This window comes from Microcebus murinus, chromosome 15, assembly GCF_040939455.1.
Source record: "Microcebus murinus isolate Inina chromosome 15, M.murinus_Inina_mat1.0, whole genome shotgun sequence".
NCBI classification, from domain to species: domain Eukaryota; kingdom Metazoa; phylum Chordata; class Mammalia; order Primates; family Cheirogaleidae; genus Microcebus; species Microcebus murinus.
In genome coordinates, this window is record NC_134118.1 from 23,698,943 (window position 1) to 23,717,050 (window position 18,108).

Here is an 18,108-nt window from a genome sequence, read left to right on the forward strand (position 1 = left end):
TACCTGTGGGGAAGTATTAGATATGTTTGTTTCTTTCATGCTTTGATAACACTTTACACCTTGAAATAGTGGGACTGTGGAAAGAATGAAGTGATCACTGTGCACAAGCTGTATGTAAACATTCCATTTCTGCGTAACGTGAAAAGAAATGGATTTGCACAGGTGTAAAGTGTAAAGACTTCCCCTGGAACTAGACATTAGAATAGAAAACCAAACTTAGGGGCTTCTTGCTCCCCTATTGAGGGAGCATCTGTCATTCCAAGGACCAGGGTCCCAAGGAAGAATTAATTCCTCTTAGCAAATATTTACTGTGGACTTGTCATGCCTAGAAGTCCACACAAACTAAAGAGTGGGGGTGGGGAGGAGTCTTAGGACTGGGAGAATCCCAGGGAGAGCCAAAGTCATGGACCCAGAGTACAGGAAGGTAACCTCTCTTCTTAGTTTAATACCATTATGGACATATTTTAATTTTAAAATGTTAAAGCATAAATAAATAATAATGACAGATACCATGTAGCACCTCCCATGTGTGAGCACTCTTCTGAGCACTGTAAGTATTTTAACTCATTTAACTCCTCACAGCTCCATGAAGTGTGGGTACTATTATTTCTCTTAATTTAAAGAGGAGGAAACTGAGGCACAGAAAAGATTCAGTAATTTGCTCTGTGTCACATAGATACTAAATAATGATGCTTGGGTTCAAACCCGGGCAGGCTAACCCCACAATTTGTACCCTAAGCCATTAGATCAGGGGTTGGCAACCTGTTTTGTAAATATTTTGGGCTTTGTGAGCCATGAAATCTCTGTTGTGTGAAAGCAGCCAGAGACAATACATTATATAGATGGGTGTGGCCGTGTCCCAATAAAACGTTATTTACAAAACTACTTGGAGGGAGGGTGCTGCCTCTGGCCCATGGGGCTGTAACTTGCAACTAGACTTACTGCCTTGTCAGGGCACCCTCATTAATGATAGTATATCCCACAGCTGCCTGTGAAGTATGATGCTCCAATTTTAAAAATAATTTGGGGCCAGGAATTGCACGAAAAGGATGCATTTTTTTGGTGTTCCTTTTGAATGAAATGCCCTGCATCGGCCAGAGAGAATGGTGGCCATCAGAGCTGTGTGTGGTGTTAGGAGGCTTAGAGCCAGGAGAGAGGTTTTATTCCCCCTCAACTTTCTGGGTGACCTTACTTAAGTCTCTTAGCATTTGTCACTTCTAACTCTCCACATGGTGATAAGGAGCCTCTCTCCCTTACCTAGGTGTGCCTCTTGGATTAATGAGGTCTTATTGGTAATGCACTTGGAGCTGGGGGTTTGGAAAAGGGGAAAAGTATTAAATGACATTCATCATTTAGTTGATTACAAATGAGAGAACACTTTAGGGGGTGTAAGGCCACTTGTTGAATGTTTGGCACACAGACCCCAATTTTAAAAGAAAGGCATGAGAAAATGTGGATTTAGAGGGCATGAGTTTATGGATTGCCTGCACAGCAGTAGGCTTTAGACAATGGAGTTATTTAAGATGGTGAAACAGGTATTTATTTCAGTTTTTAATAAGTGCACAATAAGATGGTTCAATAGCCAACATCATTATACATCACCTCCATAAGAAAATTTAGGGCTTTGTGCTAAACTGTGAGTCTTAACAGGAAGGAGAATTTTTATAAATGTTTCCAAGTGCAATTTTGAAGTTAAAAGTTGAACCAAGAAGCCTCTGAGGGAACTGGGCTGCTGCTTGCATTTCAATGAAAGGGAGAGGAAATTCATTATAGAGGTTCAAAATGTGGTTTGCATGTTAAGGCCTTAGTGGAAGAATGGGCCTTCCCGGGGGAGGTGGCAGGGAAGTTATAGCTTGGCCTTTGTGGTTAGGGTTCCTTGGCTAAGCACATATACTCCCTCTGATGCCCCCTAATTTTTTTTAACTTTGCAAGAAAATTCTCCTTCAAGGTCAAAGTTGTATTGAACAGAAAGTTTCAGCCCAGAATAGTCTCAATATCTTTGTCTCAATATCTTTGTGGTTTTTGTTGTTTGTTTTGTTCTGTTGACAAAAACAGTTATTTAAAAATCCAGTAGATATTACTGCTTAATCTTACTGGGGGAATCTAAATCTACAAGGCTACTACTTAAGTTATAATAAGAGCTGATATTTAGAAAAGACACACGAGGTGCTCGGCCTGGGCTTTATCTGCATTTGTATTTTACTTATATTCTTGTTTGAGCACCTCTTGTATGAGGCACCTCAGTTTGCTCAATTGTAACTCGGTTACCTCTAAATGTCTAGAGGTTAACTAACTTTATCAGGTTTATGCAGATAGAAAGTGGCAGAGTCAGAATTTGAATCTAAGCCTTTCTGATTCCAAAATTCAAGCTAGTAAGTTGATAACAGTCTTGATTTTCTGGGATGCAGGATTCTCAGCACTAAAACGTTTCCTGTATTGATCAAACGGGAAGAATTGGTCAATCTACCATTAAGATACTTCCTATCTCAAGCACTGAGGAAGTGCTCATTATCAAGAAACATTATTTCTGGTAAATCAGAGAGGAGTTTTCCTGTGCAGTTCTCTCCCCATCCTGCTAGAAGCCATACGTATGTGCTGTAAATCCTCTGAGACTGTAAATAAATCCTAGGGCAGTTTTGGAGGCAAACAGAGAACCTGGGAGAATGAGTTCATTGGGATTCTCAGTGTGAATGTATAGCCCCATTTATTGGCTCAAATTTTGTTGACAGGGCAAGAGGTACAATTCTGCTTGGAACAGTAGCATTTATAGTTTTCACTATTGCTTCATAATATTGCTATACTATTTATTGTGCTTGCAAGTGAGCAGTCTTAGCAAAGACTGGGTCCACTTTGGAAGATTTCCCACATTCTCTCCCATGCCCTTTCATCCCCTTGTTTTTGGGGACCCTAGCTGACCACCAGAAATGGGGACCAACCAGCACAAAGCTTTTGTGGCTTACTGGTTTTTCTTTGAAGCCCGGCTCCCTCAAAGATATGTCTTATTTCAAACAAATTATTTTGGCCTGTGTCCAGCTTCTGAAGGACACTGTGTACTTACACTGCCTTTAAGATATTTCTTTAAAAAGAGAGTTGACACATAGGGCCACAGACTGTGAACTCTATTACTGCCAGGGTAAAAGCAGAAATGACCATTATATATCTCATATATCTATATGAGATCAAAAAGTTGATCTTTAAGCAAAAGGTGAATCCATGTGAACACTGTATTTTTCCCTCCTTTTGTTTTAAATGCACTGACCTTATTTAATGCTCTGTCGGTCCTCCCTAGAAATCCCCTATGGTGACCATTCTGGAAAGGGCAGGTCAAGGGAATAGGAACAGGTCATCTGATACTTCTGGCTGGCTGTGAGAGAGTTATTCCCCAAAATACAACAATTGTCAAAGGGTGGCATGGCCAGCCAGTGCCTTGTGCTAATGATGACTGCTGTATTTCAGTTGTTAGGGTGCATATTTTGAGATTGGTCTTTAAGACTTATTAATTACACTTACACAGGGGACCTTGTAATCACTTAATTACCAGCATGCTTATTGTGTAATGATGTCAAAAATGGTCTCATCATTTGTAGTTCATTTTTTGTTGAGGTTTCTCTGTGACTGTGTTACAAATGAAATACTCTTCCAGAATGCAGTATTTCTTCTGTGATTGGTGTCTATTGTTTTGCAAAAGACATAAATAAAAGAACAAGCTCTCAAATGATTCCTGTAGAGAAAGGACTGAGAATAGAGGACCAGAATTAAGACAGGGAGGGTCCCAGGGGAGGGAAAAGAGATGGTGCAAGATGGGGTGGGCATGAGTAGGACACCAGCTGCGACAGCACAGAGGGAGGTCAGAGGAAGGATGAGGAGCCAGCAAGGAGAGACACAGGTAGATTGAGAGGTACGTGTGTAGAATCACGTAGACAGATACAGAATAGAGACAACAGAGATGGAGAGAGAGTAGGCGCACGTGTGTGCAGTACTAGGGGCATTGGTCCTTTTTCTTATGGTATCCAAACATTTCTCATTCTGATGACCATTTTCCTGTTTCTTTCTTTCTGGTGTTAAAGTTCTGTGACTTGTCTACATTTCCATATGTGCAGACTATCAAGGAATCTGGTTCTTGGAATGGTGAAATTGGAGAGCCAGGATAAGTAATGAGGAGCACTGTCTCTGGAACCACTGGTTAGAATAGCAGTTTGCCACTGACTTACTGAGTGACCTGCATGAGTTACTCTATGTGCCTCAGTTTCTGCATCTTAAAATGGGGATAATAGTAGTGTTTCCCTTATGGGGTGCTGTGGAGATTAAATGAGATAAGGTATGCAAACCTATTAGAACAGTGTGTCCAGCAGATATTGGCTACTATTAACTGCTATACTTGTAAAAGGATTGTGGATTCCTTTGAAGGAATGTTTGCAGAGCTAAATAAATTTTTATGAATACTGAAAAGGTTACAAGTTTCTGTCTGGGGCTTTTGGTCTTAAAAACCTTGTTGCTAATCTGAGGTGAGAGTGAAAAGCTAATAGGTTGGAAGTGAGGAGTTGCAGCTTTTAGTTCCAGCTGTGCCATGAACTAGCTGTGAGATGGTGAGTTTCTCTGGACCTGCTCTCACATTATATATAAACTCAGGGGTTTAAAAACCCTGTCTTTGACCATGTGATGTTGGGACGTTTCTGGATGTGACTTTTATGATTTGGCTAATATTTTACCTTTATGCGGAGGTTTTATGGACTTAGAGCCTTGAATAGATCAGGAACTGATCATACAGGTGCCCCTGGAAGAGAGGAATATATGTGCTGCTTTGTAAATAATAGCGGGCGAAATGGTGAGAATGGGGGTCTGGCTTCCTGTGGCTGTGCTTGTGAGCATGGCTGTCAGCATTATCATCCTCTTTTCTGTTCCGCTGTGGGGGAGCATCAGTATTTGAAAGAGGGGTCATATCCTGGGGCTGAAGTGAGATTGGAGACTCTAGGTGTGCTATGGAGCTTGGTTCAGGGAAGGCGAGTATTTCATTTTTTAATGTGAGTTCTGATCTCATAACCTGCTCTCCAGACCTAGGCAAATGGCAGTGCAGGCTAAGCCTGCCTCTGGTGCTTTTTGATCTTACTTTCCAAATTCCTCTTTCTTATTGTCATACCTCTTCTATCTGACATTTATTACTGAACCTTGCAACAAAATTATCTCTCGCCCTTTCCTAAAAGGCCTCCAAACTCTTAATTCCCTGAGTGCTGCTGTGTGAGCCAAGGATTGACTAGTGGAAATGGTGGAAGAGTTTAACTCTGTGGGGCATACTTGGGATTTTAAAAAGAGAATTTTAAAAAAATTGTTGAAATATTAAGAAATGTACCCCTTGGAGCTGGGAGCTTTATGGGTCTCTCCTGGTCACAGGCTGCCCTCTGCTATCCCTTCCTACCCCCACCCTAACTGACCTGCCAGGGGCTAAAGCACAAGGAGGCAGGATTGGGTGGTAACATGTAAGTATAGCCTGGTGATTAAGAACATAGGTTTTGGTGTTAACAGACAAAGCTACGTGTGAATTCTATTTCTGTCCTAATTGTGACCATGGAGTGAGTTACATCACTAGGTCTTGGCTTGCTAATCTATAAAATGGAAGTAACAATGACAACGAATGTGGTGGTTGTGAGTATTAAACGGGTCAGTGTATTGAAAGATGTTCCCCATTCGTGGCACATGGGGAATGCTGCTACTCAGGGACAGCTTCATGGCATGTAACCTGTACCGTTGCACAGGACACCATGTTCAGAAGTGCCTTGCACTTTAGGTGAATGCTTTGTTGTCATCATCTTGAAATTCTTAATAATTTTTGAACAATGATCCTGCAAATTATTTAGCCAGTCCTGCTACTACTGGGCTACACTTTACCTTCACTCACTCATCCATGCTTTGTACACTTCTCTCTCCTTTCTGCTGCCTTTGCTTTGTCCCATTCCCGTACCCCCAAAGCCTCACTTTAAAAAAACAAACAAAAACAAAACAAAAAACCAAGATTCCTTAGGGAAAAGCTGTGATTTGGTTCATAGCATATGGAATATTCAAACATAGATATCATCTGTTGTCTATACTTTTAGAAGTCATTTTATTAACGGGTTTGCAGAGCATGTCAACTCTAAGATGAAGTAGTGACAAGGATACCAGGTAAAAATTGATTCTGTGCATAACAGTGACTGTGGCATTTTAGTGGAAGGTCTTGAAATGGGCCGTGCCTCTTTCTTCTGCCCTCCTCAGACTCTCCCAGCCAGTGTTGGGTTACTTCTCTTGGTCATCTGTCTCATAAATAGTCCTGGCTTGAGTTATCCCCTACAGTGGTGACCTATGATTATTTGTAGAAGGGTTTTATAGAAAATACACTGTTTCTGTTTGGGGTTGGGAGCCTGCAGAGAGAGGCACAGAGCAGGCCACAGAGGCATACTCATTGATTCACCACCTGTGCTCAGATCCGCAGTTCGGCCTGTGGGTTGAGTGGGTAAAGCTGTGCGACTTTGAATAAGTCCTTTAACAACTTGGGGATCCAGTGTTCTTGACTTATTATTTCTAAAGTTTTGTTCAGATCTAGCATTCTTAGACTAGCACAAAAGCATCACTTGCTAAATATGGATTTAGTGACAAGGAAGTTCTTTGGAAAGTGAAAAAAGGCAATCCTCCCATCAAGACTTGAGGAGCCTTGGGGTCTTTCTTGATCTCAAAGGTTCACGAGGTCTGCCTGAACCTCAGAGTTGCAGAATAGATGGTTAGACAGTGAGGGTTGTGGACATGGGATCCCTTCTCAAAATTTATACTCCTAGTTCAGCCCTTTTGCATTCATGAAGGTCCCTGCTGGGCAAGAGGGGCCTATAGGCATATGGGGGCTATATATATATGGGCTATATATATGTTCTTAGCTGAGTATCAGAAAGGAAATTTCCATGAATGTTCTGAGATGGAGAGAGGCACAACTGGGAAGCAAAGTTGGGGATGATTTTTTGGAAGCTTAACCTGATTTTGCTGCCTGTGCATTACATAAAAGTTATCAGCTGGAGTACAGAGAATGGAAAGCAAAAGGGCAAATGTGGGTGGTGGTTGTAATTTAGGGATTGTGAATGAGTACTTGGCCTTTTCATTAAGTTTCCTGTTGATATAGTGGGGCTGTGACTATTTATAAGATACCTGTATTTTAATATCACAGAGACCTGTCTTGCTTACTCAACCAAAATCTGTTGGTCCTTTGGACTGCAGACTGAATTTTCATCTTGACATTTTACAGGTGACTTGTTCAATATGGACCTTGATATGGGGACTCTTAAATTAAAAATAATTCTATAGGGCCAAGAAGCTGTCTTGGGTCACTTAATTATTCTTACTTAACAGGAGCCAAGCCATGTAGCCTTTTGAGGCTTAGGTGTCATTAAAGTCTGGTGGAGAACACCAGAACCCACCAGGCCCACTCACTGGTACTTGTACTGATGCTGCCCTCCTGTCTTGCAGGTGCTTACATCATGCCGAGCCTTCCTTGTGACAGCGCGAATCCCCACCAAGGTAAGCATTGATGAGCTTCCGCCTTCTCCCTCTCTCACACACACACACTCTGCACATTCCTGTGCACACTCACATGCACACACACGCTTACCTGTACTCCAGCACAACACACACGCACACCTCACTTACATACTTATGATTTAGCCTAATGTGTTCAGACTTCTCTTAGCACACTCTGTTTTCCTTCCTTCTCTGCAGACAGCAGCTAACGTTTGTGATGACAGACATTTTTTACTCTTTTGTTCTCTTGTTATATAAAGACATCCCAGGAAAAGTGGTGAAGCATTTTGTGTCCTTGTGTCCCTGAGGCTTCATGTCCCAGTTGTTGTTCCTTCACATTTGGGGCTTAGTTTCCACTTTCTTTAAGTCTACTTCTTCCTTCAGTCCAGTACTGGCAGATTTTTCTAAGGCTGTAGATCTGTGGGAAATGACCTTCATAACTTTAAAGGTTACACTATCTGTAATGTAACCACTTTAGCTGTTCTCCATGTACTCTGGTATTGCTTATAAAAAATAACATGGCACCACTCTGTTCCTTAAAAGATCTATATAACATTTTTTATGAGATACCCTTTATTGCATGGTGCAAATTAAAAATTGAACTGGTAGCTAATGAATTAGGCACAGTAATGGCTTCTTTTGTTTATGGTAACTAAATCATTATAGGATGAGGACTGAATGGTAACAGGAAATTCGGATTTTTTCCTGCTAAAAAGATAACTAAAATTTAGTAACTGCTGTTTAAGTAAATAATTTAATCTTTAAAAGAATCTCATGAGAACCATGGGTCCTATTATTATCCCCATTTTATTGATAGAAAAATTGAGGCACAGGTAGGTTTAGTAATTTGCCCAAGGTCAAACATGTAGGTGATAAATGATTCTAATAGAAGGAATCTGGCTACAAAGCCTCTGCTTAACTATACTCTTATTACTAGAATTTAATAAGTTATGTACTAAGTGTACTATTATTATTATTATTATTTTTTTAGATACAGGGCCTTACTCTGTCACCCAGGTTGGGGTATAATAGCACAGTCACAGCTCCCTGCAGTCTCGAATTCCTGCGCTCAAGCGATCCTCCCACTTTAGCCACCTGGGTAGCTGGGACTATAGGCAAATGCCACAACCCCTGGCTAATTTTTAAAATTTTTTGTAGAGATGAAGTCTTGTCATTTTACCCAGGCTGGTTGGTCTCAACTCCTGGGCTCAAGAGATCCTCATGCCTCCCAAAGTGCTGGGATTACAGGCGTGAGCCACTGAGCCCAGCCCTTAAGTGTATTTTAAGTTCATTATCTCAATTTAATTCTCACAGTAACTTTGTAAGATGCAAAATTGACTTGTCTAAAGATTCACAAGTAATGAATGGGAGAAAGTGGAATTGGACTCAACATGTCCTACGTTTTTCTACTTTTTACTGAGCTGAACTGCCTCCCCTGCCCGCATACTCAGGAAAATGGGTGAGGTTTGGTACATGTTTTCAGCCTATTATAATACGATGTTTGGGCTGCAGTGTTATTTGCTCATTCTCTTGGTACTTTTTTGTTTCTTAAAATTTAACATTTAGCCACTGTTCTGTGAATTTCTACTTGTGTGCCAAATAGAATGCTATATAATGTTACAGGTACAAATGAAATGGATCTTTTAGAATTTACAGTCTAACGATTTGCATGATTGTCACTGAACTTTGGTAAGATACCAACCCACCATTTGCTAGTCATAGGCTTAGGGTACTTGCTGCTTTTTTCCCTTCTGATCATATAAATTGTTAGCTTTTATAAAGTTTCGCCAAAGAATAAGGCTTTTGGTCTCAGCCCTTTTGATAATATAAAGTGATTCTGTATGTTTATAATGTTATACATAAAATCAATTATTATGTTAGTGAAGTTGGACTAAGCTACCTATGCGTAAAATGCCTGAAGGTAGGATAGTGATAAGGAAGTGAATTAAGTATTATCCCACTGGTGAAAAATCTAATTGTATAAGGAAATTTTATGAGCTTAATAGTCAAACACCCTGTTGAATAGAAGACTCCTGAATAATATGCATATCCTAAGATGGTTCCATGCCATGGAAGGTGTATTACCTCTTGGGAATTCACCTGCCTGCCTTCTGCTGGACGATCTTATTCTAACCCCTTCTTGGTCTATTCCTGATGGAAGGCCTGGCTTCCTCTCATGATACGTATAATGTTCACAGCTAGTCTGACCAGGGTAGTTTGGACATTGGTTGATTTCTGATATTGTCACCATCATAAAAAAATAAAGGCAGATTTTCCCCTTGGAAAAGGCTGATTTTCATGTGCCAATGTAAATTGTTATTTTCTGGGTAAATAATTATTTTCAGAACATTAGTGTAAAATAAGCACTGCTTATGACATAGATGTCTTCTCTTTCTTTGGGGGCTGATTAATATGTTTTTCCTTTGACTTTTTATTATGAAATGTACCACATATATAGTCAAAATGAGCAAAACAGATTTACATCTCAGTGATTAATTACAAAGCAAATCCCTCTGTAGTCACACCCAGATGAAGAGAGAGAACTTTTCCATGACCCCAGAAGACCCCAGCTCTGCTTTTAGGGGTTAGGTAATTATCAGATCAGGGAAGGGTTTGCAGAGAAGGCTGTTTGAAGAGTCACCTGACATCAGCCTGGCAAATAAGAGGTCTGACACTGGTCAACGGCTTAGCAGTCTGGAAGACCACAGTGCATTTGGGTAGTGGGAGTGTGGGCTGAAGGTTGTAGAGGAGGCTGTGGTGGGAGGGAAACAGCTTGGAAAGATGGGCAGGACCTAGGCCTGGCTGCATAGCTGAGCATGGACTGTTGCCTGAGGAATAGCAGGAATTGCTAAAGGATGGCCACATAATCACACTTAGATTTGCTCTGCCCTTGCTAGGGGAATGGAGTGGGTGAGCAAGAGACTGGTAGAAAAGCTATTGATAATCTAGGTTAATTCCTTCTTTTTAACTAATCCATCACTAATATCTAAGGTTCTGTCTCAAAAATGTCCTCAAGTCTTCATGCAGCCTGCATCTGTCTCAACTTCCTATCTGTTCTTCCTGCCTCCTCCTGCCTGTACATCTAATCTAGTGACATTCTTTAAACTGTCTTTGGGGTGGGCTGGAGTTGGGGGGCGCAGTTATCATTTGTGGGGACTAGGCTCAAAGGCCTGATAAAAATAGCCATGGATGAAATGAGAGAATGATTTGAACCTTGCTGTGATGTCTTTCAGTATGTCTCAGAGACTTCTTTTCCCACTGTTAATAATAACCTGGGACTTTGGCTAATCATAGACTCAGCTAGTCATTCCTTATTGATTGGTGACACTGCAGGATCTACTCCTTTTAGTTTCTGCCTTTTCCTAGTACTTATAAAGCCTCTATGCTTTTGCAGATTCTTTTTCTTCTGTCTGAATTTCCCTTTCCACCCCTTGTTTGCTTGACAAACCTGGAGTCATTCTTTAAGGGCTAGCTGAAGTGTTAGGAACCACTCGTTCCTAACTCCCAGCACTTGGCTATCCCAGGAACAGCCCTCGGATTCGGTAGAAGCATCTTAATTGACCTCCCACTAATCTTGCTGGACCACATTTTGGCCAAAGGTGCCCATTTCTGTCCTGATGATGCTGACTGATGCCAGCTGTATTTTCACAGCTGTAAGAGTGGAAATACAGCTGCTCCCACCTGCTCCCACCCATTGAATGAGATGCCATTGAGGGTCAGTGCTTGGTCCCAAACCTGTTCATAGCAGTCATAATTATGGTAGCAAATGTTTTTAATGAAAGATATTTCACGTAAAATGAAATATGAGTGTAAAAAGAGTGTGTATGAAATACTGAATGTTGATAAAAGTGAATTGCTTAAAAATATGGCTGTCTTAAGAACCAGACAACTGTTAAAGTCTGAGGAATGCACGGTGTGAGGAGCATAGTAATCTAGGAAACTTCTACCCTCAGGTTGCTTTACAAGTGTCTTCCAGTTCTCTCTCCATTTTTAAAGGGACTCTCTCCATTTTTAAAGGGACTTGAACCAGTAGCTGGAAGCCCTTAGTGTGGGTGTGACTCACAAGAAAAGGCCACTGAGTGCCAGCTTGTGTGCTTAACTCAAGAAAAACATTGGCACTATGTTAAAGCATGGCAAATGCAAATATGTTTATAAATTAAAACCACAAAGGGAGACAGGTATATAATTCCTTGCTTTAAATATCTTTCGAAAACCAAACCATGTAGAATGTTAATAATGACAGGTAAGAAAGCTTCCACTTTAATTGAATGTTTTTAGGCATGTGCCTTCAACACTGCATTTAATTCCTGCAGGACAAAACACACGTCTCATTGCTCTTTCTAGTTCCAGTGCCTCCACATAGTAGGCTTGTCATAAATGCCTGTTGGTTGACTGAGTGAATAGTGAAGGCATGAGTTCTCTTTGTACCCCCAGCCCTCATCAGGATACTTTGAGATGTTTAACTGGAGATTTAGGGGTTTTCTGCTCTAAGCTTTATCCTACCAATCAATGTATCATGATACAAAATACCACCAGAACTAAATCCCTTGTTTAGAAAGAGAGGAAAAGCAACAATAACTTTATCCTGATGTGTGTTTCTGAAGCAAAATTTTGAAGTGAAAAAGGGAAAAATGTATATTTAGAGGGTTCCTAACATACATTCATTTCTCACTGAATAAATAGTGGAGAAGTGCAAAAACTTGCCTTGGATTTGTCCCTGGATGAAATTCAGAAAGTCGAGCATGCAACTTCCTTTCCAATCCCTTAGTAAAGTGAATAATACTTTTTCCAAAATATGGTAAATTATGGTTCTAGATCATTGAATGAACAGAGATATTAAACCAGCCTGCCTTCAGAGGATACCCAGTATCTTATTTGCTCTTGGGCTGTTTCTAATTATAGTGTTTTTACCTTGAATTATATATTTTAAAACCCTCATTACAAGTCTGTCTTTCGCCTTTTCCCCTCATCACAGCTCGAGTTAACCTTCAGCTATTTGGAGATTCACGGTGTCATCTGCAGCAAGCCAGCTCAGGTGAGTATGAGCGATAGAGAGCTGTCACTGCAAGGTCGTGGTCTTTCTTGAGTTCCTGAACCCATAGAATGTTTCCTATTTTGGTTTTACTGTTGCAGATTTCTTGAGACAATGTGGATAAACAGGATTAGGAAAGGAGTTTTCAGAATGAGAGACTCCGACAGTGGCTTTGTATGCAGGGGTTGGAAATTTGCTCTGATAAGGGAAACACATTCTCCATAACCCAGTTGGAGAAGAACTAATTAGCTCTTACGGTAGCTGGCTATGTAAACATGAGACTACTGTTCCTTAGAGAGTTTGTACAACAAGCTTTAGTGCTAAACTTTCATAGCTATTATACAGTGCTATATAAGGTCTTTCTGGGAATGTGATGATAAATGAGTTTTCTGTTATTAAGAAAATATAGATTTTACAAAACAGCATTATTAAGCTATAAGTAACTGCAGTTAACTACAGTATACACGTGTCAACACGTGCATGCCCATGAAACCATTGCCACAATCAAGATGCCGAATACACTCATCATCTTGCCGTTTCCTCGTACACCTCAGTAAACACTTTCTCCCTCCTCTTCCCCATCTGCAGTCAGCCTACAGATATCTGCTTTCTGTTGCTATAGAGTAGTTTGCATTTTTAAGAATTTTTATATGAATGGAATTATACAATGTATACTCTTTCCTGTATGTTTTTTTCCCAGTCATTTTAATTATTTTGAGATAGATTTATTTTGTTGCATATCTCAATAGTTCATTCTTTTTATTGCTGAGTAGTGTTCCATTGTATAGCTGTATCACAGTTTGTTTACCTGTTCACCTGGTGGTGGGAATTTAGGTTGCTTCTCATTTTCGCTATGACAAATAAAGTTGCTATGGATATTTATGTACAAGTCTTAGACTGAACTTTCATTTCCCATGGGTATATATCTGGGAGTGGAATGGCTGAATCATATGGTGGGTATATGTTTAACTTTTTGAGAAAGGGGGCCCAACTGTTTTCCAAAGTGGTTATATCATTTTACTTGCTATTGGCATCATATGAGAGTTCTAGTTCTATATTCTCCCCAACACTGGTATCATCAATCTTTTTAATTTTAGCCATTCTTATTGTGGTTTTATTTTTTTTTATTTTAGCATACCCCCATTTTATTTTTTATGGGGGTACAAATGTTAAGGTTACGTATATTGCCCATGCCCCCCCCTCAAGTCAGAGCCTCAAGCGTGACCATCCCCCATACATTGCAGATCTCTCTCTTTGTGTTTGTATATACTCATTCCCTCCTCCCCCTTCATTGTGGTTTTAATTTGCATTTTCCTAATGACATAATATGTTGAGAATCTTTTTATCTGTTCTTTTGTCATTGTATATCTTCTTTGGGTAGATATCAGTTTAAATCTTTTGCCATTTTAAAAATTGGGTGTTGGTTTTCTTACTGAGTTTTGAGAGTATTTTTAAAACCATATTCTAGATAACAACACCTTTAAAGATATTTTCTCTCAGTCTGGCTTGTCTTTCATTCTCTGAACAGTGTCTTTCAAAGAGCAGAAATTTTAATTTTTTTTTTTTTTTTTTTTTGAGACAGAGTCTCACTTTGTTGTCCAGGCTAGAGTGAGTGCCGTGGCGTCAGCCTAGCTCACAGCAACCTCAAACTCCTGGGCTTGAGTGATCCTTCTGCCTCAGCCTCCCGAGTAGCTGGGACTACAGGCATGCGCCACCATGCCCGGCTAATTTTTTATATATATCAGTTGGCCAATTAATTTCTTTCTATTTATAGTAGAGACGGGGTCTCGCTCTTGCTCAGGCTGGTTTTGAACTCCTGACCTTGAGCAATCCGCCCGCCTCGGCCTCCCAAGAGCTAGGATTACAGGCGTGAGCCACAGCGCCCGGCCTCAGAAATTTTAATTTTTAATGAAGTCCAGTTTGTCAATATTTTCTTTTATGGATTGTGCTTTTGGTGTCATATTGGATAAATCTTTGCTTAACCCAAGGTCACAGAATATTCTATATCTTCTAGAATTTTTATAGCTTCAGGTTATACATTTAGGCTTATGATCCATTTTGAAGTAATTTTTGTATATAGAGCAGTGTATAGATTGAAGATTTTTTTATTTTGTTTTTCTTTTCCTGTGCTTTTTTGCATATGTATCATCTATTCACTTGTTCCAGTACTATTTGTTTGAAAGACTATTTTTTCCTCACTGAGCTTGTTTTTGCCTCTGTTGAAAATCAATTGTCCATGTAAGTGTAAGTCTATTTCTAGACTCTGAATTGGTTCCTTTGGTCTGTTTGTTTTTCTTTATGCCACTATCATCTTGTCTTGATTACTGTGGCTTTACAACAAAACTTGAAATCAGTTGGTGTTAGTCCTTCAACTTTGTTCTTATTTTCAAAATTTTTTTTTAGGATTCTAGGTCCTTTGTAATTCCAAATGAGTTTTAGAATCTCCTTAGTTCCTACAAAAAGCCTGCTGGGATTTTGATTGGGATTGTGATGAATCTATTGATCAATTTTGGGTGAATCGACATGTTGATAACATGGAGTCTTCTAACCCAAGAAAACTATATTTCTCCATTTGTTTAGGTCTTTTTAAGTTTCTCTCAGCAGTATTTTGTTGTAGCTTCCAGTGTACAGGTCTTATATATCTTTTGTCAGATTTATTTCTATGTATTTTATACCATTTTGATATCATTGTGAATGGTATTGTTTTTTAAATTTCAATTTCCAGTTGTTTCTTATAGGTATTAGAAATACAATTAATTTTTGCACATTGATCTTATATCTTGCCACCTTGCTGTACTAATAGCTATTAATTCTAGTAGCTTTTTTAAAAAAATAGATTCCATCATTTTCTACAGAGATAATGTCATTTGTGAATAGGGATGGATGCCCTCTATTGCTTTTTCTTGCCTCATTGCTGTTGGGAGATACTCCTCTGTTAGTCTCTCATGCTCCTACATGTCTTGCTGGGTGTGCAAGAAATCAGTGCTGTGAATACTTCCTACCAAGGCTATTTCTCAGGGTTATGCTTGCAGTGAGCAACCTCATGGGATGATGGAATTTTTCTCTTTTGAACAAAGAATAGGCTTGCTTACTCCTTACCTTGAAGACAGTAGAATGGGATTCCCAAAGCCCAAGGGTTTCTTTCCTGTAAGCAGTCTACTATGTGTACAGGCATCCTTCTGAATCCCTCCCCATCACCCTGTGGGACTTTGAGGGCAGGGGGGAATCTATGCAGACATGGTGCATAGATTGTTGTGCTGTAAACAGTAAAAGCCTATGTCTGTGACCCAGGCATTTTCTGTCTTCTGCCAGCATCTATGAAAGAGTAACAGGTTCATAAGTAGGGTAAACTCAAATCTCAGACCTTGACAATTATATGGCTACCACCTCCAGGACAGTGCTGAATAGACGTGGCAAGAGCAGACCTTCTTGTCTTAATCTTGATCTTTGAGGGAGAGCATTTAAGTGTGATGTTAGCTGTAGAATTTTACAGATGCCCTTTGTCTTATTGAGGAAATTCCCTTGTATTCCTTTCCTAGTTTGCTGAGAGTTTTTATCAGTAATTAGTGTTGGATTTTGTTAAGTGTTTTTTCTCTGTCAATAGAGATTATTGTGTGGTTTTGTTGCTTTGTTTTGAGCTGGTTAAAATGGTGAATTATATTGATTTATTTTTGAATATTCAATCAACCTTTCATACCTAAGATAAACCTTACTTGGTCATGAGGTATTATCCTTTTTAGGTTGATGGATTCCATGTGTTAAAATTTTGTGGAGAATGTTTTACATCAATGTTTGTGAAGAGTTACTGGTTTATGGTTTTCTTTTAACAATTTTGGCTGTCTTCTGTATTAGAGTAATCATATTTATAGAATGAATTGGGAAGTAGTCTGTCCTCCTCAATTTTTTATGTTGAGTTGTTTATTAATTCTTCCTTAAATGTTTAGTTGAATTTACCAATGAATTTATTTGGGCCTTGAGTTTTCTCTTTGGGAAGATTTTTTACTATAAATTCTATTTCTTTAATATATATGGATCAATTCATGTTTTTCTTCTTGAGTGAGCTTTGACAGTTTGTGTCTTTTAAAAAATGTGTCCATTTTATGTAAGTTAATGAATTTATTAATATATATAAAGTTACTCATATTATTCACTTATCCTTTTAATATCTGTAGAATATCTTTTTTGACATTGCTAACTTGGTTCATTCTCTCTCTCTCTCTCTCTCTCTTTATTATCAGTCTGCTCAGAGGTTTATCAATTTTATTGATCTTCTCAAAGAATCTGCTTTTTATTTTCATTGATTTTCTTTGTTGATTTCATTGATTTTCTGTTTTCTGTTTCATTAATTCTTGCTCTGATCTTATTTCCTTTCTTCTACTTTTTGTTTTAGCTTTTAAAACTATAAAGACAGTGTGTGTGTGTTTGTGTGTGTGTGTGTGTGTGTGTGTGTGTGTGTATGGAGTTTGTTGGTAATGTCCCTAAAAGAAATCGTCAAAATTGTCACTTTTTGTTGATCGAGATGCATACAAATCCTCGGAATGTTCTATAGTTCATCTTAGAGAATGTTTTATCTTATGTGTTTATCATTCTCCAGAAACGAGTTTAAAAGGAAAATCACAGCACCATTTGTTTGCCCAAATGGTCAAACATATGCAGCAGTGAATGATCACTCATGAGTGATGACATCATGACATACCATGTCCTTCTTGCTGGTCTTAATTCCAGAATGTTTATGATTTGGGGGCAGAAGGGCATTAGTGAAATACTAATACCAAGTTTATATTTAAAATATGATTTGACTTTGGCATTTAATTATGAGAAAGTATGTTGATGTGGCAAGACTAATTTTCCCATTTGGCTGCCAGAACTGGTCTTACCATGCTTTGTAGTTCTGCCCTCTTCAATATGCCCATCATCCAGAGGGACTATACATAAAGCAGTCTACCTCAGCCCCATGGAGCTCTTCTATCAGTGTAAGTACCAAAATAATAGCGTTACAATAGTTCTTTAGTTTATCTTTGTCTCATGGTATGGACCTTGGAGAAGAAATTATAGTGAAACATTGATATGACTTCCACAAAGGGGCTAGCAGTTCAAAGACTGGCAATACCAGCAACCTATTTGGTATTCAAAATTTGATGTGTTTCAGAATTGCCTGTGGTGCTTTTTAAAAATACAGATACCTTCAGCAGTACCCCTCTCTCTATCACATTACACCTCCCTGTACACACACATACACACACACACCCCATACACACAGGACCGTTAGGATTCAATGTATCTGGGGTGAACATTTGTATTTTTATCAGGTGTACCATTTGACCCTATTGTGTTCTGAAGGTTGAAAACCATTAACCTGTGTAACCTCAAGGTTACTTAATTCTCTGGTTTTGGTTTTGTCTTACATAAAATCATAAGGATGGTAGTCTGCTCACAATCTAGCTTTGTTTAGGAATTCTTTTCTAATGTTTCCTGTGATTTATTAATTTTTTGTCATCATTATTTAATTATGGTTTGTAAATTCTGATAAAATACCTGGGACA

The 18,108-nt window shown here is 39.1% G+C and overlaps 1 protein-coding gene across 7 annotated transcripts in view; it reads left to right on the forward strand.

The window, feature by feature from the left end:
- Window positions 1-18,108, forward strand: part of CARMIL1 (capping protein regulator and myosin 1 linker 1) — a 318,790-nt gene that overhangs the window by 116,251 nt on the left and 184,431 nt on the right. For all 7 annotated transcript variants that reach the window (XM_012741301.2, XM_012741297.2, XM_076010502.1 and 4 more), the window contains 2 exons: window positions 7,483-7,533; window positions 12,509-12,568. In XM_012741301.2, coding sequence (XP_012596755.1) covers window positions 7,483-7,533; window positions 12,509-12,568 — 111 coding nt within the window. The remainder of the gene's footprint in view (window positions 1-7,482; window positions 7,534-12,508; window positions 12,569-18,108) is intronic.